Source organism: Trichosurus vulpecula, chromosome 4 (genome assembly GCF_011100635.1).
Source record: "Trichosurus vulpecula isolate mTriVul1 chromosome 4, mTriVul1.pri, whole genome shotgun sequence".
Taxonomy (NCBI): Eukaryota; Metazoa; Chordata; class Mammalia; order Diprotodontia; family Phalangeridae; genus Trichosurus; species Trichosurus vulpecula.
In genome coordinates, this window is record NC_050576.1 from 75,025,610 (window position 1) to 75,043,181 (window position 17,572).

Sequence of the window (17,572 nt, forward strand, 5' to 3'; positions counted from 1 at the left end):
AATCTATTTCAGAGGTCCTTTAATGAGAGAAGAGAGCCCCCCCAATCAATCAAGCCACCAGCAAGCATTTATTAAGTTCCTACCCTATGGTAGGCGTTGGGGGTGCAAAGACAGTAATTCAACAGTCCTTGCCCTCAAGCAGCTTACATTCTCTTTGGGGAAACAATATGTACATGTGTAAGTACACAGAATAGAAACCAAATAAATGCCAGGTAGTTTTGTGTGCTAGTACCTGGAGGAATAGGTAAGGCTTCATTTGCGGATGGTAGTGCTTGTAAGGGGAGGGGGTGAGGAGAGAGTGCATTCCAGGGATGGCGGACAGACTGGCAAAGCAAAGGCCTAAAGACAGGAGACAGAATGTCATGTGTTAGGACAAGAAAGCCAGTTGGGCTAGACTAGAGAGTGCATGAAGTAGTGCCCTTCATATGTAGCGAAGCCAAAAAGGTAATTTGGGGACGGTTTGTGAAGTCCTTTAAACATCAAAGAAGTTTCTCTTTGACCCTAGAGACAAGAGGAACCACGGAGTTTACTTAGTAGGGGAGTGACAGGCTCAGATCTGCTTTAAAGAAAAATCCCTTTGGCAGCTCGTGTAGAGGATGGAGTGGAGAAGGGGAGAGATGGGACAGAGCTCAGTCAGGAGGCTACTGGGAGAGTTAAGATGAGACATAATGGAGGTCTGAACTAAGGCGATGCTGCATGCATAGTGGGGAGGGGCAAGATGTGAGAGGGATTGTGGAGGTAATAACAGGAAGACTTAACAACCAACTGGATATATGGCATGAGGGAGAGTGAACAGGACAGAGGCTGTGAAGCTGGGAGACTGGAAGCATCATTTTGCTTGTGGGTGGGGGGAAGAGAATGAGTTATGTTTTATACACGGTGACTTTCAGATACCTCTGGTCAGTCAGTTAATAAACATTTAAATATTTAGTATATGCCAGGCACTGTGCAAAGTGCTGGGGCTACAAAGAAAGGCAAAAGATGGTGTCTGCTGTCAAGTAGTTCATGATCTGATGGGGGAAACAACATGAAAACTATGCACAAACAATACATGTGAAGGATAAATTGGAAATGATCAGTAGAGGGAAGGAGAAAGAAAGAAAGAAAGAAAGAAAGAAAGAAAGAAAGAAAGAAAGTAAGAGAAAGAAAGAAAGAGAGAAAGAAAGAGAGAAAGAGAAAGAAGGAAGGAAGGAAGGAAGAAAGAAAGAAAGAAAGAAAGAAAAAAAGAAAAAGAAAGAAAGCCTATAGAAAGGAAGAGTTTAGGTGGGAATTTAAGGAAGCTAGGGAAGCCAGGAGGCAGATGTGAGGAGGGAAAACACTCCAGGTAAGGGAGACATCCAGTGAAAATGCCCAGAACTTAAAGGTGAAGCATCTTGTTGGAGGACCAGCAAGAAGGCCGCTGTCACTGGATGGCTGAGGGTATGCAATATAAGAAGACTAAAAGGGTGCAGGGACAACAGATGATGAAGGGCTCTGAATACCAAAGAGAGGATTTTATTTTTGATCCTGGGGGTGATAGGCACCCATTATAGTTTACTGAATAGTGGGGGTGGGAATGGGGTGGTGACAGTCAGATTTGTGCTGCTAAAGATCAATTTGCCTGCTGAGTGGAAGACAGACCAGAAGGGAGACTTCCAATTTGAAATGTTCAACAGGCAGTTGGTAAAGTGGAACCTGAGCTTAGGGGAGAGATTAGATATATAGATCTGGGAATTTTCTGCATAGAGATGATAATTTTTAAAGCAAAGGGAACTGGTGAGGTAATTGAGAGAATGTACAGAGAGAAGAAAAAAGGGCGCAGGGGCCCTGGGATACACACCTAACTAGGGAATGTGATGGATGAACGAGCAAAAGAGACTGAGAAGTGGTCAGACAGGTAGGAGGAGACCAGGAGAGAGCACTGGAATCTGTCTTATTTACTGCCTCCACCATAAGCCCTTCCCAGAAATTGTCCAGGCCCTTTATACATTCCAGGAGTCATGGTTGCCCTTAAATGCCTTGTGAATGGAATGTGGTGAGATAGGGTGAGAATCCAGAGTTATTGTATAGTATTACGTGTGTATGTGTGTGAGTGTGTATGTGCGTGCGTGCATGTTGTGTTCCCTACCTTGGTAGATTGTAAGTGCCATGAGGTCAGCAACTGTCTTAATTATTTTTGTATTTTCCATTTTGTCTAGAACAGTGTACTGTACATGATTAATAAATGGATGAGTGAACAGATGAAAGAATGAATGTTATTTTAAGAAGCTCATGTAATCAGCTCTTGGAGTTCACTGGGGATGCCATAGAACCCTATGATGGCCTCCCCATAGAACCCAAGATAAACTGCACAGACCTGGGGCCCACATACTTCCTAGAGATGAAGAACGCTATATGGAGGATATCAGTTCTCCAGGACCTAGACTTCCAATTCCATGCTAATGAGTGTCAAGGACAGTGGAAAATATAAGTCAGGGCTCATTTCAGGTCCTTGTTTCAGCCAGTTGCTCTGACTTCCTTCCAAACAGAGCTCATTTTTTTTTGTAAAGATGTCTTTCATTTTTTAAAAAAATATTTTTATTGACCACTTTTGTTTTTATATCAGAGTTGTTTCACAATATATTCTGCCACAGTCCCCAGGAAATCTTCCCTTGTAAAAAATGAAAAAAATATAGTTAAGATGAGAAAGAATGGTTACATAAAACCAACTGAAGCAGTGGCCACAACATCTTTCTGAGATGGGGATCTCAATCATGTCTAACCTGTAGGTTATAAGGTTATTGTAAGGAACAAATAAGATACATGCAAAATGCTTAGTAAAACTTTAAAGAGCTTCAAAAAATTGAGCTATTTTCTCCCTTATTGGTGAAGTGCATATGTATGCATGTGTGTGGAGTTTTGAGAAGCACCTTAATGGGGAGAAATGTTCCTGTAACCAAGGACATTTTGGGATTTTTTTTGGCTCTGATTGGTTCCTTTAAGTTGAGTACTTTGGGATACGGTTAGGGAACAGCACCAGTGTGATAAAGCAATGACTTCTATCCTCATTTAAGTGAATCGGTTGGTTGATCAACACACATTTATTAAATGCCTGCTCTGTGTTGGGCAGTGTGCTAGGTGCTGGGAATACAAATATAAAAATAAAAATAGTCACTGCCTCTAATAAGTTTATATTCTAGGGGGAGAGGAGGAGACAATATGTACATATATAATGCAAAATAAACACAAAGTAGTCAGCATTGTCCTAATCCATAGGCTCACAGTTCCTATGACTATGGGTGCTTCTTTAATAAAGCCTTATCACTGAGCAAGTGATCTCATTCCTTTGGGCCTCAGTTTACCTGATTGAGTTGTTGCGAGGACCCTGATCTTCAGTGCCAATCTCTTATCATTACTGGAAAAAACAACTCAAAATGCACATCTTCTGATGAATATGTCATTAGTTTCATCTTCTCGGTGTTCTATAATCCTTAAAGTACTATACACATGTCAGTTAGTGTTATTAATTATTATTATTAATAGTATGATCACACAAAGGCCAGCATAGCATCAATCCCTTAGCTTCTACTCAAGGGAAGGATATACTCCAAAACTGGGCAGCTGAGCTCTGTGTACAGATGCCCTCGGGATGAGCTTTTGACAGCAGCTGGGCCCTAGCTTAGAGCTTGGTGCCCTGTGTTACCCGGAAGAAAGGTAATATGGAAAGACTTTCACTTATCAACCAAAGGTCCACATCCCACAATCAGGAAAATTGCTTCAATCGCTAAAAAACGCTGGTGGGGAAGTCCATTTATTTTTCATTTTTCTTGTGCACTTGCCACCCCTATGCATGAATCACTGTCGGGATGTGGATTAAATTTATGCCCCCCCCATTATCTTTCATGTCTCCTGTGCTTACAGGGCAGTTGGGCTTCCTGCGACTGGAATTCAGTGTCTCCTTTTTTTCATGAGTAAGGGAGATAATTCAATGGCTCCTGCCCTTTTGTGGTCATCAGCAAAGACAGCAAAAGGGGGCCATTTCTCTGCTCAAGAGAGTATCTTCCTTTTTCCTCTCTGTTCTTCCTTTTGTTTTTGCCTTTACTGTACAGTAGTGACTCAAAATGGATTATGGTCATGTAGACCCACGCTAGTATCTGAGCTCCAACAGTCCAAGTTTAGAAATGCACAGGATTAGTTTCTTGGATATTTGTGGGGTGCGAGGGGGTGGGGATGCATGTGTGCGTTAGGTAAAAGAATTGTTCGGTTTCTAATGAATTTTTCCTTTATCTGTATTAAAAACAAACCACTTAAATGTGCATGTGTAAAAACAGGTCCACATCATACCTTTCTGTTCTGATCTTTCTTTCTCTCCTGCACACACATTCGATCTTAGAGCTCATTCCCAACAGACCCCCTATCTTTCCTCTTTCATCAGAGGTTAGATGTACGCGATCCAATACCTGTCTCCACAGGACAGCTACTCTCCAGAATTATCTGCTTAGCAGAAACATGATGACTAGCAGCTGGCTTTTGTCTGTACTAGAGAGGTCTAGCTTCTTCTTACTGATCCATGGACACTGCTCTTCTAGAGATGTGCACAATTTCACAGCCATCTTTTTAACATCTTTATTTTTATTGATCTACTTTCCTTTGACATCTGCCTTAATTTCCGAATAGATCCCTTCCCTGCCCAGAAAGACTCCCCTGGAAACAAAGAATAAAAAAGAAAGAGAACAAAGAAACGCAGGTCTGCACTCAGCATCCTGTGAACTGAGCCTGGCAGGCTCTTCAGCGTTCCATACCCATATTGCCCCACCTCCACTTTCGCAAGCCGACAGGATTCAAGTTTCATTTCTTTTGTTTTGTTGTTTGTTGGTTTGGGTTTTTTTTTGTCCTTTCCATTTACATAGTTCTTTCTGTATGTATTCATATAAGATTTCCTATGCTTGTCTGTGTGCTTTGAATTCATTGTTTCTTGCAGTTCAGTAATATTTTATTACATCCAGGTATCACAATTTCTTTAGCCATTCCCCACGAAGAGCATCTATCTGTTTCTAGTTCTTCATTACTACAAAAAGTGCTTTCTTTCTACCCTTGACCTCCTTGGGGTAGGTGCCTAGCAGTGGAATTTCTAGGTCACAGGATAGAGATCTTTCAGTCACTTTCTTAATGTAATTACAAATTGCTTTCCAGAATGGTTAGACCAATTCACAGTTCTACCAACAGTGTATGTGTGTCTGTCTTTTCACAATCCCTCTAACATCAACTATGTCTGCCTTTTGTCATCTTTTTCAATTTGCTGCATGTAAAGTAACAGCTCAGAGCTGTTTTGATCTGCACTTTCTCATGCGGCACTGACTACACTGGTCCTCCCTTTGTCAGGTATGTTAGATTCTATCTCTCCCTCAGGGTTCTCTGGTGCGCTTAAGGGGATGGGGAGCAGAGACTTGGGCTTTCTGCAAATGGCTTCAGCCCATACCGACAGTGTTCTTCCTGTGCCCTGGTTTCATTCAATCACTAACAATTGGATGAGCTTTTATAAAGAAACCTTTACTTCAAAAGGTGTAATAACAAATAAGCAAACATACCCAACATGTGGGAAACATAATCTTCTTCCTCCTCCCCCCTTTTATGCCTTCAATTTTTGGGAAGGGGAGGAGAGGAGACCAAGTTCATAGTTTAGCTCAGTGTCTATAGAGTACACAGTCCCAGTTCCAAGTTCAGACCCGCCATACCCTTGGGCTTGAAGTCTAGTCACCTTGGTTTCTCTAGGTAAAGCTTCCCTGCTGGATTAGCTGGCAGCACCATCCAGCCTGGCATCCTGGTTCCAATGTGGCCATGGCTTCGATCCTCATTGGGGATTGCCACATCAGTGCCCGAATCTGAGAAATAAAACAGAACCAAAACCAACATCCCTGCGCTCATTTTTCTGAGCCTGGGAAAAGATGCAGAGAGCAGAGGAAGGCCTCATCTCATCGGTTCAGCTCATGGTGTCTGCTGCAGGTGTATGGTGATCTTCACTTTCTAGATGGAGCAGGAAGGAGCGCCAGACAGAGGCAGCCATTGTCTAGTCTTGGAGAGTTTTAAAGAAGTGGACTGTTCCCCTTAGGCAGCCAACCAAAGGATGCTCCCCTCGCTCATGTGGTAGGGGACTCAGAGTGCCTCTAACTTAGGAGAGTCCAGTACCTCTTCTCTCCTACACCTTCCCCCAGAGCCTCCCAAACACCGATTGTGTGACATGGGAGACACTGGCACAGGATGGCCCAACAAGGCATGCCCCCCTCAGAGAAGGGGCTATGCTCTGAGCAAAGCAGAATTGAAGCAGCTTGAAAGAAACTCGAGGTGCACAGGTTTAGAGAATCCACACGGACTGCTTATACCCAACCTCTGGTAGAGCCTTCCGAGCTCACACTGGTCTGATCAGACGGAGCCAGATACATTGCAACTTGACTCTAACATCGTGGTGTCATTTGGGTCCTCTTCGAGAATGAAGGACAACGACCAGACCACTTGGGAGCTCCGGGGGTCCCCACAGAAGTCTCCTTAGGGGTCCTCCACATTAGGTCATGCGGGCTCCCAAGGCAAGCCCTGTTATACTTGTTATCAGCGCAGAGCCTGCCTTGTGGGTTAATAGTTTGAAATTCTTCTCCTGAGAACTTCACCGACCTATTGGGTCTTGATCTTCTGTATTTCCATAGACATCTTATAAAAAAGGGGCTGAGGCAGCGCAGTAGACCTGGAGTCCAGGAGATGCTGTGTGACCCTGGACAAGTCACTTAACCTCTGCTTGTCTCCGCGTCCCCATCTGCTAAGTGGGGATACTAACAGCATTTACTTCCCAGGGTTGTTGGAAGGAAACAGAGATGATATTGCAAAGTGCTATATAAATGCTAGTTATTAAAAAGGCCCAATTAAAAATACACAGGGGGCAGCTAGGTGGCAGAGTGGACAGAGCACAGGCTCTGGAGTCAGGAGGACCTGAGTTCAAATCCGGTCTCAGACACTCGACACTAGCCGTGTGACCTTGGGCAAGTCACTTAACCCCAATTGCCTCACCTTCCCCCCTCCAAAAAGACTATACACAATCAAGTTTGAACCCTCTTAGGAAGAAAAAAACACCCCCAAACCAGGAGACATGCTAGTAGCTTGGCAGCTTGAGATCCCCAAGTTAAAAGTGACCTCTGTAATGTCTGTTTCCTGAACACCTCTACTGTACCTCGTCTGAGCTTTCTTTCACCAATGCAGAAGAATAACAGACAGAAGAATGGATCATTCTATCTTTTCTCTCAGTATTAGCCATGCACCTCCCCCCACCCCCACCCACCCCCACCCCTTCTTCGCTGTGCGATGGTAAGAAGGTTGTCTGACCCACCCAGAGAAGTAACTTCCACACCCCACGCCCTGGCCATCCTCCTTCCAGGTACTACCGAGATACAACATGCCACCAGACCCCTTTCAGCCCCTTCAGCAGATATCATTATAGCATAAGAGTCCTATCATTCTGAGTTAATCTGGGATTCATCATGATAGCTGTGACCATAATTAATTTATTTGGTATTAATGTGGATGAAATATGTACTGTCCTTTCAGGGGAAATCATACTGCCTATAAGCATTAGTTAAAAGGACCATTAAAATCAAACCTTCCTCAGATCCATTAGGCGAAGTCTTTCATCTTGAAGAAGATAAAGTTCTGTCGTGTGAAATGTCATGAATAATTAGGTTGATTGCTGTTTTCAACTCTGCCCCTGCCTCCCCTACCCCTCCCATTTCCTCCTATCTCCTCCTGGAAGCTGGGAAGGCTCACCTGATGCTGTTCAGTAATCTTCCCAGTGCTGCCCAGGTCTATCCTTGGCCAATTAGCCACTTCTGAGTGCCCCAAGTCACTTGCCTGGCTCTGTTTTCTATCTAGTTAAAATCGGTCCACTTCTGCTTTCTCCCTGAGGCCCTGCAGTGAGGAGCCTTCTCATCCTTTCATTCTGAACCTGAATAGTTTGGAACAAGGCCCCTGGCCCGATGTTCCCATCATCACCCAGGCAGGAACAAGACCAGCTCTGGTGCCCACAGTGCTGCTTTGTAGATGACAAGGTCATGAAAACATTTCTTGGGCGGGGGGTGGGGGGAGTAGGTAACCCGATTGATATTGATTTCCCTCTTACACAGACCCACGTAAGTGACTTGAAAGCACCACAGGACCAAAGAGATAGAGCTGGAAGGGACCTTAGACTTACTTTACACTGGGGGCTCCTCACTTTTTGTGTGTGGCAGACCCCTTTGGCAGTCTGATGAAACCTATGGAAGCCCTCCTCAGAAGAATGCTTTTAAATAGATAAAATAAAATACATAGATTACAAAGGAAACCAATCATATTGAAATAAAGTTAACAAGATTAAAAATCTAACAAGGTCATGGGATCTAGGTTAAGAACCCCTGAACTAGTCCAAGTCCCTCATTTTACAGATGAGGAAACAGGAGACAGAGAGATTGTGCCTTCCTAAGGTCACATAGTAAATAGCAGAGAAGAGATTATTTTTTATTCAAGGGACTTGGAAGTGACTTAGAAATGTCTTCAATGCTTACATCAACGAGATGCAGCCTGGAGGTGTTAAATGGGTGTTTTCCTACTTTGCTTATATCAACATGATTCGTTTAGAGGACCAGATCTATGAGTGGTTGTTTCCAGGGTGGCCCTGGGTCAGGGGCATTGCCTCCCCTTGAGGTCAAATGAGATAATATTTGTAAAAAAGTTGTGAACAGCGCTGGAACATAGCAGACACTGTGTAAATGCTTATTCCCTTTCCCGTTCCTTTCCTGCTTAGTGGAGACCCTTCTGAGGGTGCTGGTGTGGCAGGCACAGACCTGTCCACTCCTGTAATGCTCTTCTCTCTCTGGTTCTCTCACAGGCGCTTTGGGACAAAATGCACAGCTTGCCAACAGGGCATCCCCCCCACCCAGGTGGTACGGAAGGCCCAAGACTTCGTTTACCACCTCCATTGCTTTGCCTGCATCATATGCAACCGCCAGCTGGCCACGGGGGACGAGTTCTACCTCATGGAGGACGGGCGGCTGGTGTGTAAAGAGGACTACGAGACAGCCAAGCAGAATGGTAGGGTTCTCTGGTCTCCGGGCTGGAGTAGGGTTCTCGGCCCACAGACAAGTACTGACATTTACTCATGACCTGAGCGCTCCATCTAGGGATGCTACATTAACCATCCCTCCCCTCCCCAAACAACAACAATCCAGCAATAATAGGATGTATGAGTAAGAGGACTCCCAGCTTTTAGGTTAAAATCCTAGCCAGGCTGCTTTAACACCAGATGGTTGGCAGTCCCATCTCCATCCCATCTGCAGAGCACTAGCAGCACAGGGCTGTCTCCATCTCACCCCCTGCATCAGGCTGAATCACATGAACATGTCAGACTTTCTGAGGAGTCTTTCTTCTTTCATTGTGGCCTGTGTTTCTGTGCTCTCATCATTCCCCCAGCATCTAAGCCATTGCCCCTGTCACACTGGACAAGAACAACTTTAGTTTTAGGTCCCCATCTTCAGCCCCTCCTTTCACTCTGCACTATTAACCTGACTTTATGAGATAGCAGAGTAGAGGGACACCTTAGGTATGCAGCTGCTTCTAGAAAGTGGAGGTGCTTGGCTGCCACAGTTGGTCCAGGAAAGGAAGGAGAATTCTGGAATCTACAGAAGGGCAGTGAGGTAGCAGGGGGGAAGCATCCTACCTACTGCTGTCCCCATTATGGACTTAGGATTTGGCCAAGCTTACCCTTGACTTGTATGAAAAGCTCTAGGGTGGGGTTTCTGAAGTGCCAAAGAGGGAACTGGATTCGATGTTTCATTTTTTAATTTAAATTTTATTTTTTTTAATTGTGAATTTAATAATAATCAACAAGCACAGGCATTTCAATATACAAGGAAGAACAAAAATGGATGAATGAATGTACTAATAAGCATATTTATAATATACTGAGAAAGAGGCTTGTATAAGAAACTGAACTACATAGTATATACATAAATGTAAATATGCATACACACATATATGTATACATGTATGTACCATGTTCAGCTTATGTGAATGAGCACACATATACACACATATAAATTGAGTTCTATTTATAATAATGACAATAATAATAACAACTAACATTATATAGCGCCTACTATGTGCCAGGCACTGTGCTAAGAGAGTTACAAATATTATCTCATTTGGTTCTTACAACAATCCTGGGAGGTAGGCGCTGTTATTATCCATATTTTATAGATGAGGAAACTGAGGCAAACAGAGCTTAAGTGACTTGCCCAGGTCATAAGCTAGTAAGTGTCTGAGGTGGAATTTGGACTCAGGTCTTCCAAGTCCAATGTTCTATGCACTGTGGCGCACCTAGTGCCAGCTAGTTACACATATACATGAATTGAACAAAGTAGTAAAAACAAACCCCAAAAGCCTGCTCTATATATATCCCCTTCTGTAGTTTTACTTCCGTGCATTTTAAGAAATATCTTACTTGTACGATTTTCTGTTTTTTTGCATAGCTATCATATACTATGTAGAGCAGTGAGTCATCTGAGGGCCCCTTTTCAGAATAGGTCCATGAGACAGATTTCCTTCTTAATCCCAGAACAGGATTTCCTCCCCCCCCCCACCCCCACACCATTCATGATTTCTGTTCACACTCTCCCCAAAGCCACGACAGCTTCTGGGGAAGACTCTTCTAGTGACAAGAGCATTTCCAGGTCAACAGGGCGTCCCCCTTTCTGTTTTAATCTGTTCTCACTTAGGCTCCACCTGAGAGCACCCTTCTAGGTTGTTCCTCTGGAGGCGATTATGACATCACAGAAGATTAGGCCCTTCTGTGGGGGATACATTATTAAAGCAGATGGATTCCAAGGAGAGAAAAATCAACAACCCTTTGATAACATGGATGCCCAGTAGGGAAGAGGGGGAAAAAAGTAGAACAAAGAGGAATCATCATTTTTATCTCAATGTGTCAGAATACAGGGAAATTTCCCCCCAAAAGGTTATTTGGGTAAATTTTGTATATGCAAATATATGTATATGTAGACACAGAGCCTGAAGTGAAGGAAAAAGGAAGAAAAGCATTACTTAAATCTGGGAAATGAGGAAAGGAGAGAGTTTATTCCGAGGCACATTTCTTTTTGGAAAATCTTCTAAAAGGTGGGATGGATGGGTTCTTGGAAAGAAGTGGGATGGTGTATCAGCTGAGGTTTCTTTTGAAAAATCCATAAGTTCACATTAACTCTCTTTGGTTCATACATGACACTGACCCCATCTACATTTACCAATGTCACTTTTGTTCTCCCTAATCCTTCTGACCGGCTTTTTCTTCTTCTTGACTCCCACATGCACTTGGCTAGGGGGAATATACATCGATATGGATAGATCTACGGACAGAGAGGTGGACGTATGTACACACACACTTATGTGTACATATCTACTTCTGTCTGTATTTGTGTGTACATATATCCATTTCTCTCTCTGTCTCCTTATAGCAGAACAGGCATTTTACAGGGGAGAGGTGGCATTGGCCCTAGAATCAGAGGAAAGAGTTCAAATCTCTCTGGCATTCTCTGTGTGACCTTGCCCAAGTCACTTAACTCAATCTATAAAGTGATGACCTCTGCAGTTCCTTCCAGCTCCAGAGCTAGTCTGAAGTGATAACGCTGAGTAAGGGGATGTTGGTCTAGACTCGAGGCCCATCCATTCTCTCTGCAAACCATTTGTGTATCCACTGTGTGGAAAGTCCTTGGACTAGGAGTTGTCAGGGATGCCTCTTCTCGAGAGAGTCTTGGGCTCAGTCTTAAAGGAACTGATGGATGAGCATGAATTAATGGTGAGGAGCCATCTGGGCTGGCAGAACAGCAAGAAAAAAGCCACAGGGGGGGAATCTAAGACTAAATAAAGCTTTCACCTTCTTCCTGAGTCTCTTTAGTTCCACTCTGAAGCACTTTGAAGCCCTGGGGACATGCCCTCAGTTTGTATTTCTGAAATATTTCTTTTGTTCTGGCTTTCAGAGGAGAAAGACATAATGTTATTAGTGGTTCTAATCAGGATGGGCCTTAGGCAAAACTGTGAAGTAAGGATGTTGGTCTTCAGGGCACCTCTGTTCCCCTCCTGGAGCCCTCTGCCCTCCTTCCCAGGCCCCAACCCCTCCTAGGACACCTACCACCACCTTGGTTTTCCTACCCCTCTTGTTTTTGGCAAAGGTCCTGATGTCGGCCATTTATACCTTGGTTTAAATGAATTTGTATATGTATTTTCATTTTAAATAATTTCCAATTAAGGAAGGAAAGACTTCGGCTTTTCTAAGAGGAATTTAAGCGACCAGCTAGCAGATGGGGTGTGTGTGTGATGTTTTTATGTAAGGGAAGCAACTTTTTATTGTTAGGTCAGATAATCAATCTATGCACAAGGTTACATTATGTGGTGCATTTTTTTCTAAGGCGTGTAAGGCTGACCTTGATCATTATGGTCATTTTTTATTTTCCTGCTATTTTGGATTAAGGGTCCAGAGGGAGTGGTCTGTAGTGAGAAGACAGGGGAGAATACAGAGATTCCAGATTTAGAAGTAGAAGGGCCAGTATGAGATCACCTCACACGATCCCCTCATTTTACAGATGAGAGAACTAAGACCCAGAGAATACAAAGACTTGTCTAAAGCCCCCCAGGGCTGTTAAATGGCAGACCTGGGATTCAAATCTGGTGCACCGCCAAAGAGAATAGAGGGGAAAGAGGGTCCTCAGCATAGTGCCTTGCATGTTGTAGGCATGGAGAAGGATTTGTTCAAATAAATTTCACTAAATAAGATTGCCCACAATTGGTGTTTTTTGATGAAATGTTACTCATGATTGAGCTGCCAAGGCACTACGTCTATACTAGAATATCTAGTCAGTTGTCAGAAATTCATGGTGATTACAGGCATGGATCATTTTAGCTCCAAATTACTTCTCCTCCCCCTCAAACAAAAACACAGAAAAGTCACAGCTCACTTTAGTCGGCTTCACCTCTGTCTCTGTCTCCCCCTCACTTCTGTCTCCCCCTCTCTCCTCTCTGTCTCTCTCTGTCTCCCCCTCTTCGCTCTCTCCATCTCCCCCTCTCTCTTCTGTCTCTGCCTCTCTCCTCTCTGTCTTCCCCTCTTTCCTCTGTCTCTCCATCTCTCCTCTCTGTCTCCCCCTCTCTCCTCTCTGTCTTCCCCTCTCTCCTCTCTGTCTCCCCCTCTCTTCTCTCTGTCTCTCCTTCTTTCCTCTCTCTCCCTCTATTTCCTCTGTCTCTCCCTCTCTCCTCTCTGTCTCCCCGTCTCTCCTCTCTGTCTCCCCCTCTCTCCTCTCTGTCTCCCCCTCTCTCCTCTCTGCTCTCCCTCTCTCCTCTCTCCTCCTCTTTCTTTTCCTCCCTCTCCCCTCCCCCCTTTTCTTAAAATGGGGCTGTTCTTAAGTAACTAGAAAGGAAATGCCCTGATCTGATGGGAAGCAGAGAAAAGGCGCATTTGGACTTGGAGCAGGAGGCACTGGCGTCTTCCTTCATAGGTGACTTTGAGCAAGTCCTCTGTCCTCTCTGGAACTCGATTTTCTCTTCTGAAAAATGAGGGTTTTGGCCTCTGAGGCCCCTTTGAGTTTTCCTCCTCCTTCCCTTGTCTGTCTCTCCTGTGAAGATGCAAATGAACCAACAGCCAGTGGGACCAGAATGCAGCAGCAAGGAAACAGATTAATTAATAAACTGGAAAATCAACCCCTATATGATTGATCACTGACTGTAAATGAGATGGTCCCTGCCCTCTGAGAAACTTCCATACTGAAGACACCAGACAGACCAAGTGCCCTGTTCTTTTAATACGTCACTGGCTTATGAGAACGGTAGTGGTTTGTCTGCCTCAGTTAGGGACAGATTCATGACTCCCAAGGCTTATTTCTTCTCCTTCTCCCTCTCTTTTTCTGGAGGATGATCTGTGATAGCCTTCAGGAAGCTGGGGACTGAATGAAGGGGGCAGACGATTTGGTGGTTAAGAGATAGGACAAGGGTAGAAATGGAAAGAGGGAGAGAATGAAGGAACAGAGAACTTTTTTCTTGACTAGAAAGAAGGCCGAAGAGAGAGGTGAAGCAGGAAGGAGCAGACAGGCAGAGAGGTTTGAGATACCTGTTCATGTGACAGAAAAGCTAGGGCCGGAAACACCAGAGAAAGACGTACAAGAATCACAGAAAGAGAGACAGAAGGGATCTCAGAAGTCTTTGAACCCGACCCCCTCAATTTACAGATTTTTACATTTTTATTCTGAACTTAACAAACACCAGATAGAAGAGGCATTTGCATAGGCACAAAACAGAAATGAGGCTATCACATGAAACTGCTATCTCCATCCTGTGCAGCTCGCTTTTCTTTTTAAGTAAATAATAGTATCGACCAGTAGCTTTCAAAACTGTCCTACTTGCCTGATCTTCTTTCTGTCCTTTTTTAAAAAGATGTCTCGATGATCATTTTTTACAGTTAAAGAAAATGAGGCATAGGGAGGTTGCCTAAGGTTAGACCTGCAGTAACACTTGTAATGATCGGCACAAGGTGGGATTTGAATGTTGGCTCACTGATTCCCCTGCACCAGGCTGCTTGTTAAAGTCAAGAACCATGTTTCAATTTTGCATCCTAGTAATAGTTGGCATTTATTTAGTACTTTAAAGCTTGTGAAGTGCTTTATGTATTTTTTTTTATCTCATTTGATCCTTAAAGGAGGCAGTGAGGTGGCTCAGTGGATAAAGTGCTGGGCCTGGAGTCAGGAAGACCTGAGTTCAAATTTGACCTCAGACACCTACCAGCTGTATGACCCTGGGCAAGTCACTTCGCCTGTTTGCCTCAGTTTGCTCATCTATAAAATGAAGGCATAAATAACACTTATCTCCAAGGGTTGTTGTGGGAATCAAATGAATTAATCATTTTAGAGCACTTACCACACATAGTAGGCACTCTATAAATGTTGGCTATTATACAGGCAAGCTATAGTAAGGTAAAAGATTAGCTTCTGGGCAGGCTGCGTTGTTGTTCAGTTGTGTCTGATTCTCCATAACTCCTTTTGGGGGCTTTCTTGGCAAAGATACTGGAATGATTTGCCATTTCCTTCTCCAGCTTGCTGGATAGGTGAGAAGCAGAGGCAAACAGGGTTAAGTGATTTGCCCAGGGTCACACAGATAGCAAGCTAGGCCAGATTTGAACCCAGGAGGAGGAGTCTTCCTGACTCCTGCTCTGATACTCTATCAGCCACACCACCTAGCTGCCCAAATGTTATGCATAAAGCCTGCTATTCAGGTCAAGGATTTTTTTTTTCAATTGCAGATGACTCAGAAGCTGGAGCTAAGCGACCTCGGACCACAATCACAGCCAAACAGCTGGAGACACTAAAGAATGCCTACAAGAATTCCCCCAAACCAGCCCGGCATGTGAGGGAACAGCTGTCTTCGGAGACAGGGCTGGACATGAGGGTCGTGCAGGTGAGGCAGCTGCTCCTCCAATCACTTCCCTCTAACAGTTGCTCAGCCTGAGTCAGGCTTCACTTTCCAACGGTCAGAGGCCTCGGGGCAGGAAAGAGGGTTGTCTGGAATCTGTCACATTGTAGGCAAAGCCAAAGTCTTCCTTCATATGAAGGAGCCTACGGTACTCAGGAAAAACTTTGGCTCCTTTCTCACTGTAGCTAATGGCTTGATTTTTAGGGAGACCCAGGGAATAAGTAATGAAAGAGTCTGGAGCACAAGCCTGCCCAACTCCAGTGGACAGCCAGGCACAGGATGTGTCTGGAGGCTGGTGCTACAGTCTGTATAGAATCTCTTAGGAAGTCAGAGGGAGGCCAACGGTCCTCTAGGGCTACCTGAATACAACAGGACTCCCCTCGACAGCGTCCCTGGCTAGTGCTCATTCATTTATGGCTTGAAGACTTCCAGTGATGGAAATGCAGATCCTCCTAGAACAGCTGCTCAATCTGTTTGGGGACAGTTATAATTGTGAGCAAGTCTTTCATTGTATCAAGCTAAAAATTGGCCTTCTTTGAACTCTGGAGTCAACAAACATACAAACAAACACTCTAATCTTGTTTCACAAGACACACTTTCAAATGTCTGAAGATGCCAATCATGTTTTTGTAAAATATCTATTCTCTAGAGCAAGAGTTTACCAAGTATGGTCTGGGGACCCTTGAGGGTTCCTGAGGCCCTTTCAGGGGGTCCAAGAGACCAAAATTATTTTCATAACCATGTTAAGATGCTTAATTCCTAATATGGCAAACATCAACAGACATAACCCACATTAAAAAAAAAGTTCTATGAGGTCCTCGATAATTTTTGTGGAATCAAATCAACTTTGTTGATTTGTCATTGTTCTTGAGAAGGGTGTTGCAATCTGCTCTCCTACAGAGCCACTCATTATCCCTACAGCTTTCTAAACTTTCTAAACCACAATATCCCTCCCTAGTCACTACTTTCCTATATGTATTGTCTTCCCCTAAGGAATGTAAACTTCTTGAATTTTTTATACTTGTATTCCCAGCACTTATTACAGTGCTCGGAGTATAGTTAATACTTAACATATTTTTTTCATTCATTCATTAATTCATGCATCTGTACCTTCATCCAAATCATTGATAAGAATGCTGGGAAAAAAATAGGTTCCCCCCACCCCAAAAAAAAGCCTGATGGCTGTCTCCTAGAGATGTTACATGTTAATCACCATTCATTAGGTTGGGACAATCATCCAACTCCAAATTCATCTAAGTGTGCTAACATCTAGTGTACACTTCCTCATCTTGTCCAAAGAGATGTTGCTAGAGTCCACTTCTTTGCTGAAATACTGGAACATGACATCTGTGGAACTGTCTTCATCTGTCAGTCTAGTAGGGACAGGGAGGGGATAGGGACTAGACCTTGATTTCATCGCCATAGGGAACTCTCAGGTAAGGATACTCCCTCTACCCACTTTGGTTGGCACCTTCTCTGTAACTAGTAGTTTTAGAGAGTTGTTTGGAGCACTGAGAAGTTAAATAACTTTCCCAGAGTCACAAAACCAACATGTGTCAGAGACAGGACTTGAATGCAAGTCTTCCTGGTTCCAAGACTGGCCCTCCATCTTCTGCTCTATGCTGCCTCTCCATCATTTAAAGAACTGTCAAATATTGAGTCAACATGGCGTGTGAATGTCACACCCCTTTCTAAATGTTTACAAATCACCCATTGATGATGCTTCCAGAATTTTGCTAGGAACTGATTTCAAGCTCACTGTTTCTGGTTTGAAGACTCTATCATTCTTCTCTCTTTTTTTGAAGGATGTTGCTCTATCCCCAGACTTGTGGTACCTCTCTTGTTCTCCATGATTTCTCAAAGATCCTTAACAGTGGTTCAGCTATCACACACTTTCAGTATCCTAGTATGTAACTGGTCTATGCCAGATAAACGGACTTTAGCAAAGACAGCCGGATAAACTCTTAGCTTTTCACTTATCTTGGGTCTTTCCACCCCACCCCCTTCTATTCTTTCCAGTTTGAAGATCATTCTCCATGATGGAGAAAATAGAACCAAAAAGTTGAACTTCCCCTCCCCCCATTTCTTGGCACTCACCTTT

General features: G+C 43.9%; 1 protein-coding gene across 1 annotated transcript in view; it reads left to right on the plus strand.

Moving 5' to 3' along the window:
• LHX4 (LIM homeobox 4) overlaps nucleotides 1–17,572 on the plus strand; it is a 62,631-nt gene that overhangs the window by 39,409 nt on the left and 5,650 nt on the right. Inside the window, exons 3-4 of the mRNA XM_036757954.1 lie at nucleotides 8,861–9,063; nucleotides 15,302–15,456. Coding sequence (XP_036613849.1) covers nucleotides 8,861–9,063; nucleotides 15,302–15,456 — 358 coding nt within the window. The remainder of the gene's footprint in view (nucleotides 1–8,860; nucleotides 9,064–15,301; nucleotides 15,457–17,572) is intronic.